The 22537-nt window shown below is 60.9% G+C and overlaps 1 protein-coding gene across 2 annotated transcripts; it reads right to left on the reverse strand.

The window, feature by feature from the left end:
* Window positions 1–245: 245 nt before the first annotated feature.
* Galns (galactosamine (N-acetyl)-6-sulfatase) lies at window positions 246–22320 on the reverse strand. 2 transcript variants are annotated; one of them, XM_077105835.1, is made up of 15 exons: window positions 22126–22320; window positions 18414–18537; window positions 17684–17758; window positions 16761–16863; window positions 15992–16273; window positions 13833–13976; window positions 12951–13017; window positions 12753–12880; window positions 12360–12499; window positions 11007–11110; window positions 8082–8218; window positions 7116–7218; window positions 4115–4236; window positions 3461–3578; window positions 246–958 (listed from the first exon to the last, which is right to left on the reverse strand). In XM_077105835.1, the coding sequence occupies exons 1-15, from the start codon at window positions 22243–22245 to the stop codon at window positions 872–874; spliced, it is 1854 nt and encodes a 617-aa protein (XP_076961950.1). In that variant the 5' UTR covers window positions 22246–22320; the 3' UTR covers window positions 246–871. The 2 variants fall into 2 exon arrangements, with proteins under 2 accessions (XP_076961950.1, XP_076694943.2); XM_076838828.2 differs by lacking the exon at window positions 15992–16273.
* Between the last annotated feature and the right edge of the window lie 217 nt (window positions 22321–22537).

The raw sequence follows: 22537 nt of genomic DNA on the forward strand, positions 1-22537 counted from the left end.
CCCACAGGCCCCTCGGCCTTCGTGAAGGGCGAGCCGGGGCCCACCTCGGCGGGTCGCGGAGACGGAGTGCAGGGGGTGGGCTGCTTGGCCGGCCTCTGGGCCCACGGGCCTTCTGCCCCTGTGCTGGGACCATCGAATCGCCCTAGCCAGGGCCCGAGGTGCCCGGTCAGCGCCTCCGCACCTTCCTAGGCCAGATGCCTGCCTCCCCCAGGTGCAGTCTCCTGCTACACCCCAAGTCGACAAAGTTAAAACAGGTTTCGTTCTTTATTATGAGCCTATTTCTTCGACATTTCCCAACTCTTACGATTTGTTTTGGCAGAACGGCACAGATGTGAGAACCCACTCATGGAAGGCGGCTCCCAGCTGCCTTGAGACAGGTGGGCTCACAGCAGACAGAATCAGTGTGCTGAGCCCGGGCAGAGAGCCAAGGACACCGACACCCTCCACGGAAGAAGTGGCATGGGCGTCCAACGTGGGGTGGAGTGTCTGCCTCCTCCCTACCCCCCCTTGTCCACAGCCCTGTGGGGTGGTGTGGAGAGCACCCTGACAGCACTGAGGGGCTCAGAATCCAATCACACCACGGCCATCAGTCCTTCCTCACTGAGATGGAAACACGCAGGAGCATGGGAGGCAGCGATCACGTCTGTGACCTCCTTCATGGCCAGCCGAGATGATGGGCTGCAGGGCCAGGTGGGTGCGGAGGAGCAATGAGGAGTGGACTCTAGAACCAGGTCTCTGGCAGGTGTCTGCAGGCCCTGCTGCTGGCTGCAGATGCTGTCTGGCAGTGAGCACTTGGCAGTTGGCAGAGGCCAGACACTTCCTGCTCTTGGGCACCTGCAGGGTCTGTGGAGATTCTGGGTTCAAGCAGGTGCTAATGGAGCCAGGAGCACTTCTCTGGGACAGACTCTGGAGGCCTCAGACACTTGCCTAACTTTTCACAGCCTGGGGGTGCCCAGTTCTATGAAATGAAAATTCAAGAAAACATGGAGTTATTCCAGGCACTTTTGTCTTGGCTGCAGTGAGACGCTTGCCCCTGCCCAGGTTGAGTCTCACACCCACAGCTGGGCTGCAGTGGGGAGACCATCTCCATCTCCACCTGGTCAGGCAAGCTGCGGCCTTGCTGGGCATCACGGGAACCTGCAGCCTCGCTCTGAGGGGGAGTGGCTGGGGCAGGGCTGGTGAACATCAAGGCAAGTGTCAGCGGCCAGGGTGAGGCCAGCACGAGGCTAGCTGTGGGCAGGGGACACCAGACACCTCCCCATGTCCTAGGCAGTGCTTCCAGGTGGAAGAAGGAAGTGGAGGACCACCCCAGCTCGGTGTTGGGAAAGGAAGGCATCTCTCTGGGAGGGAGCTGGGGTGCAGACCGAGTGCCCTAAGGTTCCCCTAGGAGGAGCCTTCTTGTGGGGAGACCGAGGGCAGCCTGATTTGCTATGGTCTGAATCAGAGCATTTGACGTTTCTCCCGATGGCATAAGGTACTCAGTGAGCCCTTAGCAGGTGGCTGGAGTGGGGCTGTCCCCGACCTTTGCAGGACAGAGTGGCAGGTGTCAGGGTCGGGGTTAGGCTTCTCAAGGCTGCTGCTGTGTCCTGTGGGCAGTGGGACAGGCCCCTCTTCAGGGGCTGTGAGAAGCCGCATGGGGACTGATCTTAGAGACCGAGGAGGTGCCACTGAGCCCTGCACACAGTGTGGCCTGGGATTTGAGGAGCAGAGCTATGTGGGGAGGCTCTGGAGAAGGCAGGGCACTAGCGACCCCTGAAGCTCCATGGTAGCACTCACCATGGAAATGGAAGCGGGGCCTTCCCTGAGTCTCGCCTAGGGGGTGTCCTGGACCCTAGCACCCCTTCTCCTGCACTGAAGAGCCTGGATGCAGCTAGCTGCAACAGTTCTCCCAGCGCCCAGGAGATGGCAGCAGCACACTGGCCATGTGCCGCCCACTTCCCTGGCCCTTCGCCCGTCAGGAAGCCCACCATGGCCTCTGCACAGTTGAAGGTAGCTGCTCTCTGGAGTCAGCTTGATCCTGCAGAATAGTCACAGAAGCAGCAATGCCCGACCAGAGGGCACTGGGCTCCTAGGGCCAAAAACAGCGGTCCTGAAACAGGGACCTCCCAGCTCCACTGCCGACAGAGGCCCAAACATCAGTAGCACGGGTGTCCCTTTGAAGGAAGGGCCCAAAAGTCCCATGTGAGACTCAGCCATGGACACAGATGAGGCCACCCACTGGCCCTGACTAACTGAGGAACCTCTGCCCATCCCAGTAAGCCCTTAGCAGGGTGGCTGGCCCCCGGCCCTGGACAAGGACATTCACCAAGGAGGGTGCTCCTCTGCACTGCCTCCCTGCTGCCCAGAATGATTTCTCTGGGTGCTGAGTCCATCTAGTCAGGCTGAGCCCCAGGCACACTTCAGGGGAGTGGAAGTGCCCCTGAAAGGCCAAGCCTGCACCTGGGGCTCAGAGGCTGCACTGTCTGACCTGGAAGGGCCCTAAATCAGGCCTTTGTCCTGCACAGGAGGAAGGAGGTCTGACAAGCTTGGTCTTCTCTGGAGCAGCCCCGGAGCTCAGTTGGCATGGCCAGTGGGCACGGGAGCCTGGGTGTGGCCAGGTGAGCAGAGGGCTGGCTCTGGGGCTTCCAGGAGACCCTGTGGCTCTGCTGCTTTTGTCACACAAGGTGTGGCCACTGGAACTCCAGTCTGAAGGGGACTGCAGGGGTCCCCCATGGGGTCAAGGTCCCTCCTAGCTGGTACCTGCTTCTGCTATGCTGGGAGGTGGGCACCCCCGGGGCTGTGCACACCCTGCCCCCATGGCCCTGAGCACAGCCCTGGGCTGTTTCTCCCTACCTAGGCCTCCTCCTTGCTCTCCTTGGTAACATCAGTCTGGGCCTCACATCTACTGTCCCTTACCATTACCATGACGATGTCACAACGCCCCTTACGGCCTGAGTGGAGGTCTACTCCCTCTGGGGATCCCTATGGGACCTCCAGCCTGGGGACAGCCCCCCATGTGAATCATGGGCCATGGTGCCTGGTCCCTCCTGTGCTTCAGTGTGCACAGGGCTAGGGGTTGGACGGCTGGCTTGCCTGGCCCTGCCATGCTCAGCTCAGCTCAGCAGGAGAAAGGCACGGTGGACCCTGGGGCCTGCTGCCTCCCTGAGACAGTGTCCTTGGGTCCCCTGAGGCTTCTAGCTCATCCTCCATCTGCAGAGCTCGTGGGAAGCAGCAAGAGGGCAGTTTCCAACTACAGCCCTGTTCCCTCAGGTGGGGTGGCAACTCTGCTCCATGGTCCAGGTGATACCTGGTGCACCTGTGGCCCTTCCGTGAGGCACTGGGCCCTAGAACACACTACAACCCAAGATGGCTGTGTGCCAGGGTGCTGATGCTCTGATGCAGGCCATGGTTGGCCCTGGGTTCAGGGTGGGTAGCTGCAGCCCAGGTGCAGTGATGGGTCCAGCAAGGACAGTCCACTCACCATGACTGCCTGGTTGCACACATTGAGCTGGGGCTGTCCGGGGACCAAGGCCTCCTGGTGCTGCTGGACAGCTGGGGTGATTCTGCCAAGGGCATCCTGGTACTCAGCACTGCCAAAGCTGGAGATGAGAAAGCCTAGGGTCACTAAGAGGTTCACTGGCAGCATCTGGGGCTGGTCCGCTCCCGGGCTCCTGGCTGGTGCTCAGGAAGGCCCACAGCTGTTCTAGGAGGGAGAGGGCCGGGAGGGGCTGGGTCTGGGATGCCTCAGTCTCTGAGCTGTCACCAGAGATGGGCAGGCTGAGGATAGCAGCCAGTGGTCAGTGTGGGCTATGGCCTCTGGACTGCTGACTTGGCCTCTCTGGACAGGTAGCCTGTGCCAGTCTCCTGAGTCCTGGTGGGGAGGCTCTCTGGGGACCTGGAGCTCTTGGTGTCAGGACATCCACAATACAACTCACAAATGGGGCCAGGAGTCGGGGTAGTGGGGTGGGGAGAGGCCAGGGAGAGAAGGTGGCCCCACCCAGGAGGCACCAAGGGTGCTCTGGGAGGGCTGCACTCCGGGGTGCTCCAGAGGAGCCCGCTCAGGCACCTGGGTGTGGCCTTGCCTTGGGCTGGGTTGGCAAGCACTTTCTCGGTCGGTGCCCTGGTCCTGACTCACCTGAGCGGGTACCTCTCCCCAGGGTCTCGTCCCAGGTGGAACATCAGGGGCAGCTTTGTGTGCTCTTCTTGGGTGTGGGTTGTGACTCCTGAGACGTTCTGCCCAGGACAGAAGTCGATGCCCTGTGGGGAGTCGGAGGGAGTGTGGGTGCCTCAGGAAGCCCTGCCTGCACTGCCCTGCTCCTGGCTCTCCAGAACACAGGTCCATGGGCATGCGGGCAGAGGTTGTGAAGCCTGGGGCAGACGCTGTCTGGCAGCCTGCCTCTGTGCCTCCCTCCATGATCCCGTCCCTGTGGAGGACAGGTCTTAAACACATTACTCAACCTCATGTTCTTTCTTTTTTGGTACCAAAGATTGAACTCAGGGGCACTTCACTACTAATCACACCCCAGCCCTATTTTGTGTCTCATTAGAGACAGGGTCTCACTGAGTTGCTTAGTGACTCACTTTTGCTGAGGCTGGCTTTGAACTCATGATCCTCCTGCCTCAGCCTCCGGACCCACTGGAATTACAGTGTACGCCACAGCGCCCAGCTTTGATTTCTTTCTAAAGTACTGGGGATTGAGCCCAGGACGCTCCACCACTGAGCTGAACCCCCTAGTCCTCTTCCTTATTTTATTTTGAGACAGGTTCTTGCTAAGTTGCCGAGACTGGCCTTGAATTCCTGACCCTCCTGCCTCAGCTCCTGGGTTGCTGGGATCACAGGCGTGGGCCTCTGCACCTGACCAGCCTGACATCTTGGCTGCTGCCAGCTTTATGGAGAAGTTCTCCTTCCAAACCCCTGTGCGTCTAGGAGAGGTGGCCTCTGGTGGGAGACCAAGTCAGGGTGAAGAGTCACCAGATGCCCCAGAGCCAAGAGACCACAGACCCAGGGCAGATGCTGAAGCGGAGGGGCAAGGACATCAGAACCATGACCACAGGTGGGCCCGGGGACTAGGGGCCTGGAGGCCACCAGGTGAACCTGGGTTTGATTGTCTCCACATCCTGTTGATGACCTGGGCAGCCTCCCACTGGGTATCCTCAGACACTCTGGCCTTCTCCAGGGGCTCGAGGTCAGTGGTGGAGCTGGCAGGCACAGGCTCTCTGGCCAGGCTGACCTGCTGGTGTGTGGCTCATGGGCCCTGGGTGTCCCCCTCCAGCCTGCACACCACAGAACAGCCAGCTCCCACCTGTCTGCCCCTGGGAACTGGGAGGCAGGGCCCCTGACACTGGGCACCTACTGGAGCCGTGGGCTCAGTGTGCTCCTGCTCTGAGCAGAGGAAGCAAAGCGCCACTGACCCCGGCGCCCGCAGGAGTGCCAGGAAATGAAAGGGGCACCGAATGGACAGCTGTGGGCTGAGCAGAAGCCCTGCCAGGAGCCCAGCCTGGGCTTCTCCCCGTGCAGACAGCTCCAGGCCACCAGATGGTATGGCGTGGGCTCTGTCCGTGGAAGGTGCTCCACACCTTCCTGGAGGTAGCCCCACCACCAATCTGTTTTTGTTTTTTTTTGGCACTGGGGATCCAACCCAGGGGAGCCACACCCTTGAGCCACACCTGCTTTTACTCATATTTGGACAGTCTCGCTAAGTGGCTAAGGCTATCCTTGAACTTGTGATCCTCTTGCCTCAGCCTTTCAGTTGCTTAGATTACAGGTGTACAGGTGTGGACCACCTAGAAGCCCCATCCCCTCTGAATATTAGCCTGGCAGAAGCCCAGCTGGGCCTTAGGACTGTGTGCTAGGGAAGCCAGGGGACAGACCAGCCACCCTGTTCCCAGGCTGTAGGGCAGGGGCCCAGAGAGGGAAGCCCCTGCAAGCCTGAGGGGCTTTTCTCCTACATCTGAACCACCCAGACTCTCGAAGAGCTAACAACGGGACCCCAGAGAAAGCTAGGGAGGTCCTCTGGGAAAGGTAGAGGGAGCCCCCATCTCTGGGGGTCCTGCTCCCTCCCTCAAGGGCACTCTTAAGCATCTCTTAGCCACTTGGCCAGGTGTGGCCTCTGGGGCCCAAGGGAAATGGGGCAGGTGCCTTTGGGGCACCAGTTTTTGCTTAGGGCCTGGTGGGGCAAGGCCAGTGCTTAGGACAGCCCTGAGCACTGGTGAATCCTGACCTGAAGGAAGAGCAGGGGCTAGGGCCATGCAGGAGGCGGGCAAGGCAGCATGGGAGGGGCCAGCAGACCAGCAAGGGCCTGGGACACTGTTCTGGGCCGCCCACGTGTCCACAGGAGGCACTTGTGTCCTGGGTTGGACAGCAGTCCCACCAGCAGCTCCAAGTGCACCTTCTATGTTGCACGCCTACCTGCCGGCTTCCTGCCCAGCCCAACTTCTGAGCCAGGAGCTGGCCATGCGGACCCCAGCTGGCTCCGAGTGTTCTAGCACTCAGACTGTACACTGGCTTAACTCGACTGCCTTCCCAATTAAGGAAAATTAGCAAGGTCTCCAAGTATCTAATGACCTTGGGGGGCTGGGGGCTGGAGGAGGCAGGACCAGCCAGCGGCCAGAGGGCAGGCCCTGGGGTGGCTGCAGTGGGTAAAGGAGGCAATAGGAGCCCAGAACCTGAACGTGTGGCATTTCACCCCGACTCTGGGCTGGCACCCTGGTGAGACACCCACAGCTCTATTCCCTGGGCCTGGCCAGGCCACTCTGTCACCTGGTCTGGGAGGGAGTGAAAAGGAGCTCATGTGCATGGCAGGATGTTGAGGCCCATGGGGCCATCTGATGTGGGCCTGGCCTGTGCCTGCTCTGAAGGCCTCCTGTGAAGGGCAGGGCACCTGTAAGGATGTGGCAAGGCCTGAGGGTCTCTGCAGAACACCCGCAGCCCTGAGCACCCTCGGGCATCCTGCCAACATGCATGGCAGAAAGAGGCATCCCCAGTACCTAGTCCTCGGCAACCACAGAGGTCTGCGCAAGGTCCTCCTGAGCGTGTCAGGGGCCACAGGGCCACCTCCCACCTCGCCAGCCTCAACAGCGGCTCAGAAGTGGGTAGAAGTTCTCCCTTTCTGGGCCCTGCACCCTGAGCCCTGTACCTGTTTAAACTCCTCCCAGGAGTTGGTCCAAGTCCAGAAGTGGGCCTTGTACAGGCCAAGAGTGACCGCCATCAGTGTATTGCCACGGTAATAGAACATCGGCCTGTGGGTGGGAGGGTAAAGATCACCACCGGGTCCCAGCATGGGCTCCTGGCAGGGTGAGCAGTGAGCTAGCCACACCTCCAAGCCAGGGCCAGCTGACAATCTAGAGATGACCACACTGAGATCAGACCGTGCACCGGAGGAAGGGCAGGCTGAGTTGCTCAGTGACAGAGGCTTAGTGTACACAGACAGGCACGAGGCCTGGGCACACTCCTGCAGGGACCTCCGGCCCTTGTGGGGCAAAGGCAGGCCAGCATGGGAGGTAAGGGTGGCAGCAAAGGGCCCATCCTGGGGCAGAGGACCAGGGGAAGTACAGGTGTGAAGACGGGGCATCGGCCCCTCTCTCCTCGATGTAAGTGAGCTACTTGTTCAGGTTTCAAAAGGAATTAAGGAATTTTAAAGGAGAAGAACATAAGGAATTTTTTGGGGAAAAAAAGCAAGCTCCTCCCAAGCCTCCCCAAAGCCAGAGGCCCCACAGCGAGCTCGACGGAGGCTCCAGGCCCATGAGGTGCCAGCTTCTCAGGCTCACATCCCGGGAACCATCTGTCTGTAGCTGGGCACACAGGCTGGAGTCTGGGAGAGCTGGCGGCTGAGCCGAGTGCCCTCCTCCCACACAAGGGACTGTGGTGGTGGTCACAGTGACTGGGCTGAAGGTAGGGACAAAGCACCTCCATCTCGCCTTTGAGGAGCTACTGAGAGCCTGGGCCTCCCTGTGCCCTGAGCCCTAGGGGCCTTGCTCCACACAGAGGCCCCAGGTCCTCTGGCCAGGAGCTCCCAGCCTCCCGCTGGCCTTCAGCTACGGCAGAGGCTGACAGTGTGGATGAGGAGGCTCTGCAGGGGGAAGGCTGTTTGTCCATCACCAACCTGTCCATCAGCTGGCCCTGCAGAATGGCAGGAAGGAGGTCGAGGCCGTCGACAGCCCTGTCATGGGGCGGCTTCAGGCCTGCGAGAGACAGGCTGGTGGAGAAAAGGTCCATGGTGCTGCCCAGCTGGTGGCTCACCTGAAATGGACACAGCAGTCACTCGTGGGCCCCTCTGCCCTGGCCAGAGGGTGGCTGGACCTGGAGATGTACTCAGTGCTCATGGGCCACCCCCGCACACAGGGTCAGGTCAAGCTCAGTCGTGGGCCTGGGGGCAGCAGACAGGACCCAGATCATATGCCTGACCTCGGAGCCGGGGCTGGACAGAGACAGGAAAACAGCCAGAGCTGGGAATGGACACAGGGGGTCCACTTAGGCCCAGCTGTCCTGAGACAAATGGTGGCATTTCACACTGGACACCTGCAGCCACAGTGAACTCTGCAAATCCAGGCGGACTGTAGTTGGGAACAGGCCCCAGAAATACTGCAGAGGACAGCGAGGGCAGCCAGGGCTGACGTGGGCAAGGCACATGGGCAGTGCTCAGGGCCAGAGCCCACCGGGTCCCACTGGTGCACCTCTGTAGATAAATACGCTGGACTCTGTGGGCAGCATAGTGACTGGTCCCTGGCCAGACCCTGAAACACCAAGGGCAGGACCATCAGTGACCACAACTCTGCCTCATCAGGCCTGCTCGGGTCCTTCACTAGATGCCAAGTCCACAGCGACGCTGCGCTTGTGCTGGGGATGGGAGGCAGGCTCCTCTCTGGTCCTGACCTCTGCGACCTGGGGTGCAGAGTGGGGTGGGCACCACCCTGGACTGCACGACTGTGGTCAGCTGAGCAGGCATCAGCCCACTGATGGCCAGGGCCTCAGCCCTGGCGGTGCTGCCCTCACCTGGCCCCACTCAGCTGAGCCAGACAGAGGTGTGGCCCTAGCTGGGCAAGGAGCCTCCGAACGCAGGGACCCCCTCCGCAGGAGGAGCCTCGTGGCAGCTGTCTGGGCTCCGCTCTGCACTGGCAGGAATTTGGTTCAGAGGCCCTCTGGTCACTGCAGGGGAGCAGGAGCCTCCCGACTGGTGCCCCCTCCAGGTCCCTTACTACTCTCTGGGTCTTCATCTTTTTCAAGGACCGGGAAAAAAATGGGGGACGAGAGACAAAGAGAGACCTTCACCGTCTCCAAACAACAGAGGTGGCTGCTCCTGGCTGGGGTGGCGGGAATGGGTCTGGCGCCCTCCACCAGCGAGGGCAGCCCTGTGGAGGACGGAGCTGAGGGAAGGCTGAGGAGGCTGTGGCCCAGCAGGAGGCCTGGAGGCTGCTCTCAGAGCCCCAGCCTCCACTCTGAACCAGAGGCTGCGGCAGCAGCAGTGGAGCGCCACGCAGGTGATGCTGGGTGGACGAACACCTGGTGTCAAAATCTGTCACCACAGCACACAGGCCTGGGTCCCCGTTTAACTCGATTTCAGTTTGTGCCCATGGAAACGGCAGAGAAGAGGCGGACACCGAGCTCTGCAAGGTGTTCTGGTCTCCTTCAGGGCCCCAGGTGGATTCCAAACCTGGGCTTCCAGCTGGGTAGAGGGCGGTGGGAGGGAATGCCCGCGCCCACTGGATGGGAACAGATGGGCAGGTATCTGGGCCCGAGGGCAGCCCTCCTGTCTTCCCAGATATCTTAGCAGAGCAGTATTGGGCTGGATGTGTGCAGCAGTGCTGGGAACGGCTCCTCGCCAGCGAGCAGGGCTGCTGCAGCCTGTCCTGGCCTCGCGCCTCTCCCACTCCCTCAGAAGGCAGGAACGCTGCCCGTCACTCCCTCGGCCACACAAGGCCTAGAAGTGATGACCCTGGGTGCCGAATCCGTCCAGCTGCAGCCCAGTGCCTCTTGCACAGCAAGTAGGATGATGGACATGGCCCTCTGTGTGCATAGATGTTACCTGCTGGCCACACTCATTCCACCCAGCAATGTGGTCACTGCCACAGCCACTTCTGCCCTTCAAGGGGGCTGGTAAGTTGGCAGGGAGCCTGCAGCTGCCTGCAGTGAACCTGGAGATCCTGATGATGTGGAGTGACCTGGAGGTCTTGGACAACTGTTTAGAGACCATGCACATGGGGCAGGTGCCACCCCAGCCCCACCTGCTGCTGGGGACACACGGGGACTGTCCCCTGCATGGTGGGCAGGATGCCTGGAGGCTACTCCCAGCTCTGAGAGGCTGGTACGTGACTTGCTTTCTTGAAGCTTTGCCTCCTAATGTGTGTGGTAGGGCACAGTGTGGTGGGCAGGAGGACAGCTCCAGGGACGCCGTGTCCCAGTCCCTGCCACCCGTGCATGTGGCCTCATGTCCACACATCAGCTGACCTGGATAGGAGAGATGGCCCTGGTTATCTGCACAGGCCCAGCGAGGCCACAGAGTGCCACGGTAGGAATGGGAACCCAGATGGCCCTAGGGGCTGGGGCAGCTGGGGCCTCCAGAGCAGCTGGCCCTACAAACTGGACTCAGTCACAGTGGGATCCCAACTCCTGAACCAAGGGGTCAGGGGTGCTCTCCAGGCCCAAGTGCCTGGAAGCTTCTGCAGCTTGAGAACATCACACCTCCCAGGCCACTGTCCCCAGAGTGGGTGGACGCTCTGCCTGGCATGAAGGCAGGTCAGGATGGGGATGCAGCAGGACACACTCCTGTCTGCACCCCACAGACAGACATCAGGGGTGCCCTGGCAGGCTGCTGCTCCCTGGGGGCGTGTCCACAGGACACCGGCCTTGGGGATCCTGTGGCCCAGTGAGTTTCACAAACCAGGTCCCACGTGTCCGCTCCAGAGTTCGCAGTGCCACCAGCGCAGCAGAACACCGTTCACCCAGGACTGCCACAGGACTAGGCCCAGAAGTGTCCTCCCCACCACTGGCACCAACACCCTGTAAGATCCTGTGGGTGACAATGACTTACCTGGCCTGCAGGGATGTGCCCTGGCCACCAGGCGATCGCAGGCACCCTCATCCCACCTTCAAATGTGGTCTGTTTCCCACACAGAAAGGGGCCATTACTGCCACCTGGGGAGAGAGCCACCACCATCAGGGACATGGGCATGGCACTCTTGGTAGCACTGCCTGTGCTGGCCCCTGCTCTGCAGTGTAGTCACCAAGACCCATCATGGAGAGAACCAGGCCAAGGAAGTCGGCTCTAAGCACAGGGTTGGGAGGCCTCCAAAGGCTCCAACCGGGCAGCTGCCTAAGATGCTTCGGCTGGAGGTGTCCAGAGACCTGCTCTGACGAGGAGCTACCAGTCATCAAGGCTGACTCTTCAGGTAGAGCTGGAAAACACTGCCCACGGAGCAGGTTGCTGGGCATAGAGGCCTCTGCTTACCATTGGATGCTGGGGTCTGCAGGCTCCCTGTGGTCTGGGCAGAGCCCCTCTGATCCTGACAGTGGGCAGGGTGGGCCAGGGGTATTTCCCTCCAGCCAGAGGGAGCGGAAGCAGGAGGCCCTGCATTGTAGCTCTTGGGATGCTGCTGCAGTCTCTCCCTGGTCCTTAGGGTGTGTGGGGTCTGGCACAGGGACAAGCGCTGTCCTTGCCACCAGAGCATATGCTGCTAGAGTGGCCAGTGACCAACATCCCATTTCCCTCCCTCAGAGTGCCCGAACAGGAGCTGGACCTCAGCCCTCCCTGTGGGCAGTGTGCAGCTGCTGACCCTGAACTCTGCTGGGAGGAGCCGGGCCCCACGCCTCTCTCTGGGACGCCGCCTGCACAGAGAGGGCCTGCCTGAGAGCCAAGCTCACTCAGCTGTGGGCTGTGCTGGTTCCTGCCACTTGAAACCAGAAAGCCCCCGTCTTCCCTCCACCCTCCAGTGTGTACCCCAGAGGAGACGTCCAGGGCCGAGTGGGGACAGGTGAGTGGGGAGGGTGAGCACAAAAGGCCAGTACTTGAGGACCCTGGCGCTGGTGGAGCCCCTCGGTCTCTCATGGGTGACTGGCCCAGGCCACGCACCGCGACCTCCGCCATGCTCGCCTGCACGCCGGCCGTTGCCCGGGCTGCCCGGGGCCTTCTCTAGGAGGCATGCAACCTCCCCTGAGACACAGGTCCTCCCCCACCACTTCCTGCCACCTCTCCTCAGCAAGGCCAAACTGAGCAACACTTTGGCTGGCCCCAGGCAGGAAGGGCCACCACCACCCTGCTCAGAGGCTCCCGACCCAGGGAAGCCCCTTCACGCTCCACCGGGAGCAGGCTGGCCTCTGACGTGTGAGCCGCGAGCCGCACGGGCCGGTTCCTCGGGCGGCCAGGAGGACAAGCACCAGAACTCGCCTTGCTCGGGAGCAGAAATGAGGGCAGCGCCATTATCCGAGGTGAAGAAGACAAAAGTGTTCTCCCCGAGGCGCAGCTCCCGCAGCAGCCTCAGGATCCTCCCAACACTGTCATCGATCTCGCGAACGGCGTCCCCATACCTGTGGAGAGCAGGCAGCTTGTCAGGCAGGGGACGCAGTGTGACTTGAGCACGGGGACCTCTGAGGAGGTGCCCATGGAGCAGAGGGGGAGGCTCAAGTCAGGTGGCCATCACAGGGGAGCCAGCCTCCGCCCACCAGCCCTGAGCCGGCCACTGCCCAGCAGCGGGGATGCTCCGGGTTTTCTGAGCGCAGGTCCCGAGGCAAGCTAGCACCCTGAAGCCCCCCGGGGTCTCGGGTTCCCTGAGGGACTCACCGCCCTCGCCTGCTGGTACCCAAGAAAGATCCAGAGGCATAGACAGGCGCGTGGGTGGCGTCGATGGCCCAGTAGAGGAAGAACGGGCGTTGCCTGGCCTGCTGCCTCCTGATGAAACCCAGGGCTTCCTGTGGGGAGACTGCTCGTCCTCCTCTGCCCGCAGCCCCGCGGCCTGTCCTGCCCGACCCAGCTCCTCACCTCTAAATAGATCTGGGTGAGGTTGGCCTCCCCAGTCTTCAGGTTGATTGGAAATTCTTCATAAAATCTGAAAACAATACAGCCCCAGACAGAAATCAGGGTTAGCCCAGACCCCTTCTCTCTGAGGCCACCCACAGCCATGGCCTTGTTTAGAAGAAGGTGGAAATGTCCCAATTGTGGAACAAATCCAGCTGGAGGCTTGCACTGCCCTGGACACTTCTCCTGGCCCCACTGACCCTGCTCAGGATGGAGCAGGGCAGAGCAGAGGCCACGGGGCGGGACAGCGCCAGCCAGGGCTTCTTTACGGTGGTGAAGATGACGGGACATGGACTGTGGTGGTCTCACAGCTCTGGACACACCTGCACACCCACTGCAGGCCTGGTGAACATTACGGGGTGAGAGTCATGAACCAGCAAAGCTTCACTTTAAAAAAGCCAATGGGTGTTCCAGCTCTGGTCCGTGACCCGTAACAAAAGTTAAGAAAGACTAACAAGAAAGACAAGGGCCCCTGACCAGGTGCTGCTGGGAGGAGCTGCCCTATACCGGGCCTGAGCTCCGGAGGGCTCCTCCCTGGGGACTCCCATCCCCCCACTTCTGCTGCGCTCACAGACAAGGGTCAACCCATCCCTTCCCCTGCGTGCCCACTGTCTAGACGCCACAGCCGACTGCTGGGTCCTGCAAGCACCCTGTGGGACGGGCATTTGACTCACAGTGGCCCGGGGGTGAGTCTCAGGAGACTCTGGCTGCGCAGATGCAGCATGGGCCAGCAGGTGGCTCAAGAACCATCATCCTGCTCTGGGGGCAGCTGCAGAGGCCAAGGGAGGACTGCTGGGCACCCCGTCAGCAGGGCAGGGCTGGGGGGGAAAGGAGAGACTGCTTTACCTGCCGACCATCTCCCAGTTCCTATACACAGGGATGTTGGGCCTGGCCCTGTTGTCATAAGGTCCAAAGTGACAGTTGGGGGATCCAAACCACTCATCAAATCCGTGCTTCAGGGGATGGAACTGGGGCCTATGACCCAGATGCCTAGGAACAGGAACCAGCACTTCAGGGCCCTGCCGGGTACGCTCTGGGCAGCAGCCTACCTCACCTTCGCCCATAAGCACCCCCAACACCCAGTGTGTGCTGAGCCCTGGGCATACCAAGACAGACAGACCAGGACAGCACTCAGGGAGCCCTGGAAACCACACTCCCTTTCCAACAGAGTGCTGCCACACCACAGAGCACATGGGCACAGCCGAGGGTGTCCACCGGAGGCTCAGTGGAGGCTGGGTGTCTGCCGGGTGCTGTGGGGAGCTCTGAAGCAGAACTGTCCCAACCGACTCGAGACCTGAGCACCATCTCCGCTGTTTCCAGGTTCCTTGGGCTTCCCCTGCCCTGAGCTCTCAGGAATGTTCCCAGAGCTGCACACAGAGTGCCAGTGTCCCTCCTCAGGGCTGCAGTCCAGCAGGGCCTTGCTGTCTCTGAACACCGCGTGTCTCTTCTCCAGCTAAGGGAAGGCAGAGCCAGAAAGCCTGCCAGCTGCCCGTGTCCCCAGGCCCTGGATGTGACCTGCCACAGCGGTCACAGGAGGATGTGCAAAAGCCACTGAGGCTCCTGTACCCTGAGAGGGGCAGGCACTCTCAGCCCTCACACCCTCTTCACTTTTGGGGGCACCTAATCTCACTCCCCCCCTCCAGCTCCTACGATCAGTGGGCCAGTGGCCTCACAGGTGCTGGGCAAGGCCATCAGCCCTGGAAAGAACAGCTCCCGCCTGGTCTTCAGAACAGGTGTCGGAGAGGTGGCTCCCGTGCTGGCTCCTGACCACTACAGGTCCAGTGGGGCTGCCTATTGGCTTGCCTTCCGCCCCTGCACCAAGGGAAGCCTTCTGCAGCTACTGCTCTGAAACCCCAGGCAGAAGAGTCCTTTTCCAATCTGCACCTGGGACAGTCCCTGGTGGAGGCAGCTTCTGATCACTATCATTGGTCATTTGGTGGGCAGGGTCATTGGGGCTGTGGGGAAGGCTGGGCTGGAGGACCAGGGAGGACAGGCTGGCTGCTTTCCCAGGATGGTGGCCTGGCCGGCACGGCTGCACTCTAGAACAGGCCACTGGCCTTGTGTGACCCACCTTCTCCCCTCCGTGGTACACCTGTACCACCTGACTTCATGGACCTTGAGCCTGGGCCGTGCCCTGTGTGTCTCATGTGCTTGTGGGCCCCCTGCTGTGACAGCCTGTCCTTTCTGAACACTGCTGGGCAGGTGGCTGCCCATGTCCACACCTGTCAGCACAAAGGCCTCAGCTTTGAGGGTCATGCTATAGTCCTGCTCGGACGCAGCTGCAAATGACAATGGTCAGGTGTGGACCAACAGGAGAGCCGGAACAGGGTGCTGTGGCACCTGGGTGTATGTCCCAGCCCCACTTGCCTGTGTGTGGCTTTGGGCAGATCATGCAGCCTCTGCAGGGTTCCAGCCTGGTCAGCCCCAAGGACTTGGTCAGGCAGACAATATCCAGATCCTTGGTGCTGAGGTCCAGATGAAGGACTTCAGGTTGGTCCTGGCCACAGCCCACAATATCCCCTCAGCCCTGCAATGGGGCCTGCTGGGACAGGACCCCCTCACTGAGAAATCGCTGCACAATCGCCCTCAGGCCTCCTGCAGCCCACCCTTGTGCGGCCTCCCACCCCACTGGCCTGTTGCCCACTGGGCCATGTCCCAAGTCAGAGCACAGCTACTTCTTTGGTCCTGTTGGCTCCTCCACTGCCTGGCCACCTCTCCAGCCAGCTCCATGGAGATGCTCTCCCTGTTCCACTCCTGCTGCCTGGGTAGGGATGGTGAACGGACGGCTTTGCACCAGGGCAGAGCTGCCAGGCCAGGCACGGAGTGTGCTGGTCACTGCAGGGGCTCGTCACTCTGAGGCCACCGCTGGCTCTTCCTCTCATTGGTGCAGCCCTCAAGGCCTGGCCTCTGCGTTGGCTCCCTGGGCCCTCTCTGCACCTGCTCAGGGACTGCAGGCAACAAGGGGCCCTGTCCTCCCCGAGAGGACCTGGTCCTTGTGTACCTACCCAGCTCTGCTCTGCCACCAGTCCTGGCTGTGGCCCAGCTCAACAGGCTGACTTCCCTGTTGCCAGACGGTGCTCTTCGGTGGCCTCTGATGGGACGCATTTTCTGGCCTCAGCAGACTCCACATCCCCATGACCATCACCATCCCCAGAGAAGAGTCCCCACGGAGCTCTTGAGAGGGCCCCAGGCAGCAGAGGAGCCGAGGCAGACAGCGGGGAGGCCTCCCGAGGGAAGCGGGTCTGTGGGCTGCAGCGTGGGGAGGGGCCCCCAGGACTCTTTCACACCTGAATGCCCCCAGGGAGTAAAGGAGGTAAACATTTCCTGTGCTTGAAACAGGACATGGTGTAGCAACACGAGCTTCGTAGGTTCCCTCCTGCTGGCTCGGGCCCCGCCTCACCCACCACAAGCCTGTGTGTGCCACTGTGAGGCTTCCTTTAGTGACCAGGCTTTGGCAGGAGGTCCCGCAGGAGCAGAGGTGGCAGAGCATGGTGGGAGGCGACAGGGGCTGAGACGTGTTGTGGGGCCATGTGCCTGCTCACTCACCGAGTCGGACATCATGAGGTGTCTCTGCAGGGCTGGTGCCCAGTCTCAGGCCTAAACTGAGATGCTACCAGCACATCAGGGCAATAGCCCTGGGGACCACACCAGCTTTTAAAAGCACCTGTTGGCAATCTAAGTGGACCCAGGAGTCAGGGTTCCCAGAGGCCCCTTGTTTGGGATGGCATGAGCAGGGACCATGCAGGGCAGATGCCAGGCGTATCTGGGACTCACCACTTGCCCACGATCTTGCTGGTGTAGCCGGCTTCCTTCAGGAGCTCAGGCAGCAGGAGCTCAGAGTCGGGGATGCCGCCCACTACCTCCTGGGGCGTGTAGGCTGGAGGGCAGTGGTGTGTGTGGGCAGGGAGTCCCAGGGGTCTCACCCAACCCTAACAGACCTGCACAGTGGCCTGTCAGGAACGACAGGCAGAGGCACACCCAGCACCATGGCCAGGGTGGGACAGAGGCCACTGCCCGAGGCCTGCCTCCCACTCCCCTGCCCTCCCAGCTGGGACACCCCCCGCCCGCAGGCTGCACCTGTGTCATTCCTATACTCCCTTCTTCTTCAGGGCCCACTGAGGTCCCGTTTAGTCTATGAGGTGTCCTGGAGAACCCACCCAAGCTCTGGGTACTTTCCAGAACATTCCCTGCTGTGACCTGGGGCCCCAGCCTCCGCAGGTCTCTGTGGGTGCAGGGCTGACAGCCAGAGTGATGCAGGAACCCTGGACAGAGGGACGTGCCCCCTCTGTAGCCATGCAGTGTCCCAGGGAGCATAAGGGGGTGGAAGGAGGGGTGCTGGGCAGGGGTGGGGTGCCCCAGCCTCAGCTCTGTCCTGGTGGGGTCAGTACAAAGAAGCAGGCCTGGCTAGGCAGGGCCTGTGCAAGGTTCTGTGTTGGGGACCAGGTGCCACCTTGCCTAACAATGGCTTTTGGTGGAAGGGCCAGAATCTGTCTTAAAGCAACTTTAGCGCAGAAGCAAGGTGTCTGGCTCTGGGCAGTTTGTGTTGCTCTGCAGAACTAAGGCCACAGGTGCCAAGGGCCAACCAATGCCTCCCTGCCCGGTGTCTGATTCTGGCCCTCAGCCTCCCATGCCTGAAGGCCCGGGACACCAGCCTTCCTTCCCCTGTAGGGCACCCTGGAGGGGCACGGGAGCCATACCATTCCGGGCGTGTGCATTGGTGGTATAGAAGCCGTTGCGGATGGGCAGCCGTCCTGTGAGCAGGGCTGCCCTGGCTACACGGAGGTGATAAAAACAGGTGGTGAGAACAGCTCTACAGTGCGTCCTGCTGTGCAGCTCCCACTAGCACACCTGGTACACTGTCCAGCAACCCTGCCAGCTTCTGTGTGTCCTGGGGTATGGGCATAACAGCCTGCTGATAGGCAGAGGTGGAACCTTGGGCCTGCAGCTCAGCTCTGTCTCCACGGCTCTTGCCTGGCTCTCTCAGTTCCAGGACGGCCACCAGGCTGCCTCCCCACAGGGTCCGTCACCAGGTGCTGACCCCTTGCTCGCCATAGCCCTTCAAGGTCAGAGTTCTGTATCTGCCTCCCCAGCAGGAGTGAGTCTCTGCAGGGAGAAGGCACAGCTGCACTGCCTCCCACCTGCGTCTCATACCCGTGAGTGGGAGGCACCCAGAGGGCTCTCATGGCCCTTCCCTGGATGAGGCCACCTTGGCGCTGGGAGACAACAAGAGCTGCCAGGGCTGGACGTCAACTTTGAAGGCCCTGGACAGTCCCCAAGCCCACAGACAGCCTCTGAAGGCTCAGTGCCCCCTGCTCTTAGCACCTTGGGAGAGAAGGCACTGCCCAGAAGTCCGGGCCTCAGGGCTGGAAGGAGAGGATGAGCTGGGCTCTGTGGCCCCATCCCTGGGCCAGGAGCCTGCAGACTTACATGGCGAGCACAGAGGATTGGCAGAGTAGAAGTTTGGGAAAAGCATCCCTTCTGCAGCCATCTGGTCCAAATTTGGAGTCTCTCTGGAAGGTTCTCCGTACACCCCCAGGTCGCCCCACCCCATCTGCGTGGAAGAACAGAGATGCGGAATGAACCCCTTTTGCAGGTGGCACTTCCATCACCGGGGGAGGGTGTGTCTTGGGCCTCCTTCCCCCTAGCAAAGCTCGTGCCAAACACCAGTGGCCTGGGCACAGGCAGCACCGCTGCAGGGTCGACTGGGCTTCACAGGCTTTCAACTCCATTTCTGTCTGGCCCTCACTTGGGGAAGGTGTAGACATGTCTGCTTCCCTGGACTGACGCAGACCTCTATGCCCCTGGGAAACTGGCAGCTACAGGCCCATGCCCTCCGTCACATGAGCTGCCAAACTTGCACACGCCCACTGTCGTCACAGAGCCGCCACACCAACTCAGATCTCAAACCCAGGGGCAAAGTTTCCCCACAAGCTAAGCTAGTGTCGTCAACCCTGCTTGTCCATTGGTCATTGAGGGACACATGGTTGGTTCGCGCTTCTGGCTGTTTGGATGCACTGTGTGGACACTTATGCCCAGCCTGTGTGTGGTCGCAGGTCTCCAGGCCTGACGTGTACCAGGACTGGGGCTGCCGGGTCATGAGGGGTGCTGCTGCAGAAGGCAGCGCCCTCTCTCCTGTCAAGGGTGCAAAAGACTGAAGACTGTCCGTGTTCCAGAGGAGCGAAAGCCACCACAACCAGGCAGCAGCCTCTGCTGCCCTGGCCCACCTTCCCCGTGGGAACATCGAGGCTTTAGAAAGTGTGCTGCATGTCTTCCTGGCTGCATGGCCCTGACGAAGGCAGAGGACGTGCTCCCCAGCTGAAGGTGCATGGAAGGCCTCAGCGTGCATGGGGGAGACTTCGGTGGCGAAGGCACTGGCCTCTGACTGCGGCTTCTTCCAGAACCACAGGCTTTTTCTTAATCCTATCTTGCAAACCCAGAGGAGACCTGGGAGGCAGGAGGGTGCTTCCTCACTCCTGGCAGCACTCTGCAGGGCCTACGGCAGCCCTAAGGCTTCAGACCTCCGAGTTCCCGCATTCATCCATCCAGCCCACCCACAGGTACCAGACTCTGAGCACCCAGGAGGGACCAAGCAGATGCCATCCCTGACCGACAGGGCTGAGCGCCTCTGGATGGGTGAGGGGCTGTCAGCTGTACCCCATGCTGGCCCCAACCCCTGCAGGGAGGGTGTGGTCCTTTGGCAGGTCACATGGTCAGCAGGGGAGTGGATCTTGCCAGGTGCAGTACCAAGCTGTGGGATACCCCCTTTCTTGGAACAGCATCTGCTCAGATGGAAGGGGTGGCATCATGGCACTCCTCCAGCCACAGATGACTGACCAGGGAGATGGAGCCTGGGGCAGCCAGTCCACAGTGGGTGATGGTCCCTTGGGACTCTCAACCAGATACAAGCTCATTCTCCGATGGTGCAGGCCTGGGGCTGGGAGGTCAGCCAGGTCATCCTGCAGCAGACCAGAGTCTCGATACCCAGTTACAGGTTCAACACAAACCTCACAGGCCGTGGTGTGCAGATGGGGAGGATGTGTGGAGAAGGCGGAAAGGGAGGCTGGGGCTTCAGGGGACAGAGCAGCACCCCCTCAGCTGCTGTGTCGGGCCTGTTTCACTTGCCAGAACCCTGCCCCTTCTGGCTGCACCCCCCTCTCCCTCGAAGTGTTGTCTGGTCTGGTGGACCAGCCTCCCTTTCTAGGAGTGGCCTCTGGGTTCCAGCTGGACAGGTCAGCACAGGCCCCTTCCCCAGTGTGCTTGGCTCGGGCTGTGACCCACATCAGGATGATGGGACTACTGGGTACAGCCACTGTCTCTCCAGGTCTCTGACTGAGGGACGGGGGAACCTGGTGTGACCGGGGCCATCACGGGGCCATCACAGGGTCACTCTGGGGCCAGCTCAGAGACAGCGGAGGATGGGAGGGTGGAGACGGGATCCCAGCTGCCTGAAGCCAGGGTGAGTTGGTCTGGTTAGTTAGGAGAGCCGGGGAGTTCCAATTTTCTGCTTAGATCACTTTGTTTCCTGTCATTTTGGCATAAAAAAGTCCTTGAGTTCTTTGTCAGTCTTTTTTTAAAATATTTTTTTAAAGTTGTAGATGGACATGATACCTTTATTTTGTTTGTTTGTTTATGTGGTGCTGGGGATCGAACCCAGGGCTTCACACATGCCAGGCAAGTGCTCCACCACTGAGCCACAACCCCAGCACCCCCCCACCCCCACCCCGGCCCCAGCTGTCAGTCTTTCTGATGCGTCTGCACTAACCAGGATAGAAGGATGGAAATCCTCCAGAGCTCTTTGGATTTCTGCTGCCAAAGAACCCCCAAACCACAAGAAGAACCTGTAGGAAAGAGCTCCTGGGCACAGCAGGGGCCATCCTGCCCCAGCCCTGGGGAGCCCAGACAGGCGCGTGGGGTGGTGCTCAAACTCCCTGAGATGCTGGTCACACTCCACCACCCAAAACTTGCCTGCTCCAAAACAGCCCTGTAGAAATCACACTGTGAGCCCATGTGTGATCTCACACTCTCTAGCCACAGCAGAACAGCATATAGATGAAATGAAGAATGACACCATATTTTACATAACGCCAAACGCCATCATTTCAACAGATCTTTGATATGAAAAGTTATTAGTGAACTCGGAGCAGGACACGCGACTTTTTCACACCCTGTCTTCCTGGAAAGGAAAGACACACAGAGCAGAAAGACTAAGCCCTACCCCTACACCCCTAGAGTTAGTTCCTCCAAAAGAGACCACACAGCTACCCTTGAGAGGGACTCAAACTTTGGAAAGACTGAACACTGCCACGGAAACTGCTTCTCAGACTGTGGAGCTTCGCATGACTAAGTAAAGCCTGCTGAAGCCAGCAGGGGCTGGAGGTCCACTGTGGAAAGCTGTCAGTGACCTTAGCCAGCATGACTTGAAAGAAGGGGGTCCAGTGCCACCTGTGGTGACCTCTGGAAGAGGATTGTGGATGGGTATATTTTCAGGCATATATGAGGGCCATTAACTTTTTGTAATAGATAACTAGTACTTTAATAATCATAAAATGTGATATTTATATTGTTTTTCTCATTCCAAGTCTCTGAAATCCAAGTGTATCTCACCCATATGCCACTTCCCAGTTCCCACCAGCCACATCTGCCGGACACCCTGGTATGGCTGGGGATCACTGTGCTGGTCAGCACAGGATAGGTCCAAAAGCTCTCTTGGAGCTCTCTGCGGGCCTGCAGCCCGTGGGAACGGATAGGTGCCCAGATGGCCTCAACTGTCCTGAACTGGATGAGGTCTTAGCCCACTGGGCGCTCCCAGGACAGCCAGGTCCACCCTACGGGGGAGCAGACTGAAGTCCAAGCCTAGGAGAGTGGGAGCTAAGCTTCCACGTGACCCGTGTCTCCGGGTCACTCAGCGACACCGGGTTCCTCGGGTAAGTGCCCCGGGGAACCGAGCTGCCCTAGGAAGGGCGGCCAGGAGAGGGACCTCGGGGTACTCCCCCTCCCACTCTCCGCGCCGGACCTCTGGCCAGATGCTGGAAGCCTTGCGCGGGTCGAGGTGAAATGGGGCGGCGGGCGGCTGCGCAGGGCCAAGCGCCGCGGCTTCCCGGCGGAGTCCGCCCCGCGCCCGCCCCGCGCCCGCACTCACGTCGTCCATGAGCAGCACCAGGATGTTGGGGGGCTGCCGAGCGCCGGCGGCCGCGATCCCCACGGTGCTCAGCACCAGCAGCAGCCGCCACCCCTTCGTCGCCGCGGCAACCGCCCTCATGACCACCAAACCGGGCGCCGCAGGGCCCAACCTGCCGGGAGAAACTTGGAAGAGGCCCGCGCCCCTTCCGGCCCAGCCGCGGGGCGGGGTGAGTGACGGGGCGAGGGGCGGGGCCCGCGCGGCGGCGTGCGGGGTGGGCGGGGCCATAGCCGCCGGAACCCCGCCCAGACGGGAGCGGGTTGAGTGACGAAAGGGGGCGGGGCCCACTCGGCGAACAGCGGGGTGGGCGGGGCCACAGCCGCCGGGACCCCGCCCGGTCAACTGCCGAGTGACGGGCGGGCCGAGTGACGGA

Source organism: Callospermophilus lateralis, chromosome 18 (assembly GCF_048772815.1).
Source record: "Callospermophilus lateralis isolate mCalLat2 chromosome 18, mCalLat2.hap1, whole genome shotgun sequence".
NCBI lineage: Eukaryota > Metazoa > Chordata > Mammalia > Rodentia > Sciuridae > Callospermophilus > Callospermophilus lateralis.

What these genes read in the sequence shown, in the direction of transcription:
- Galns (XM_077105835.1), bottom strand. Translation starts at nt 22,245, where the DNA reads ATGAGGGCGGTTGCCGCGGCGACGAAGGGGTGGCGGCTGCTGCTGGTG. An exon ending in AGCAAGATCGTGGGCAAGTG is followed by an intron (nt 16,274 to 16,760) that starts GTGAGTCCCAGA and finishes GGGGGCATTCAG; the next exon opens with GTGTGAAAGAGTCCTGGGGG. An exon ending in CATTTCTGCTCCCGAGCAAG is followed by an intron (nt 11,111 to 12,359) that starts GCGAGTTCTGGT and finishes CTCTCTCCCCAG; the next exon opens with GTGGCAGTAATGGCCCCTTT.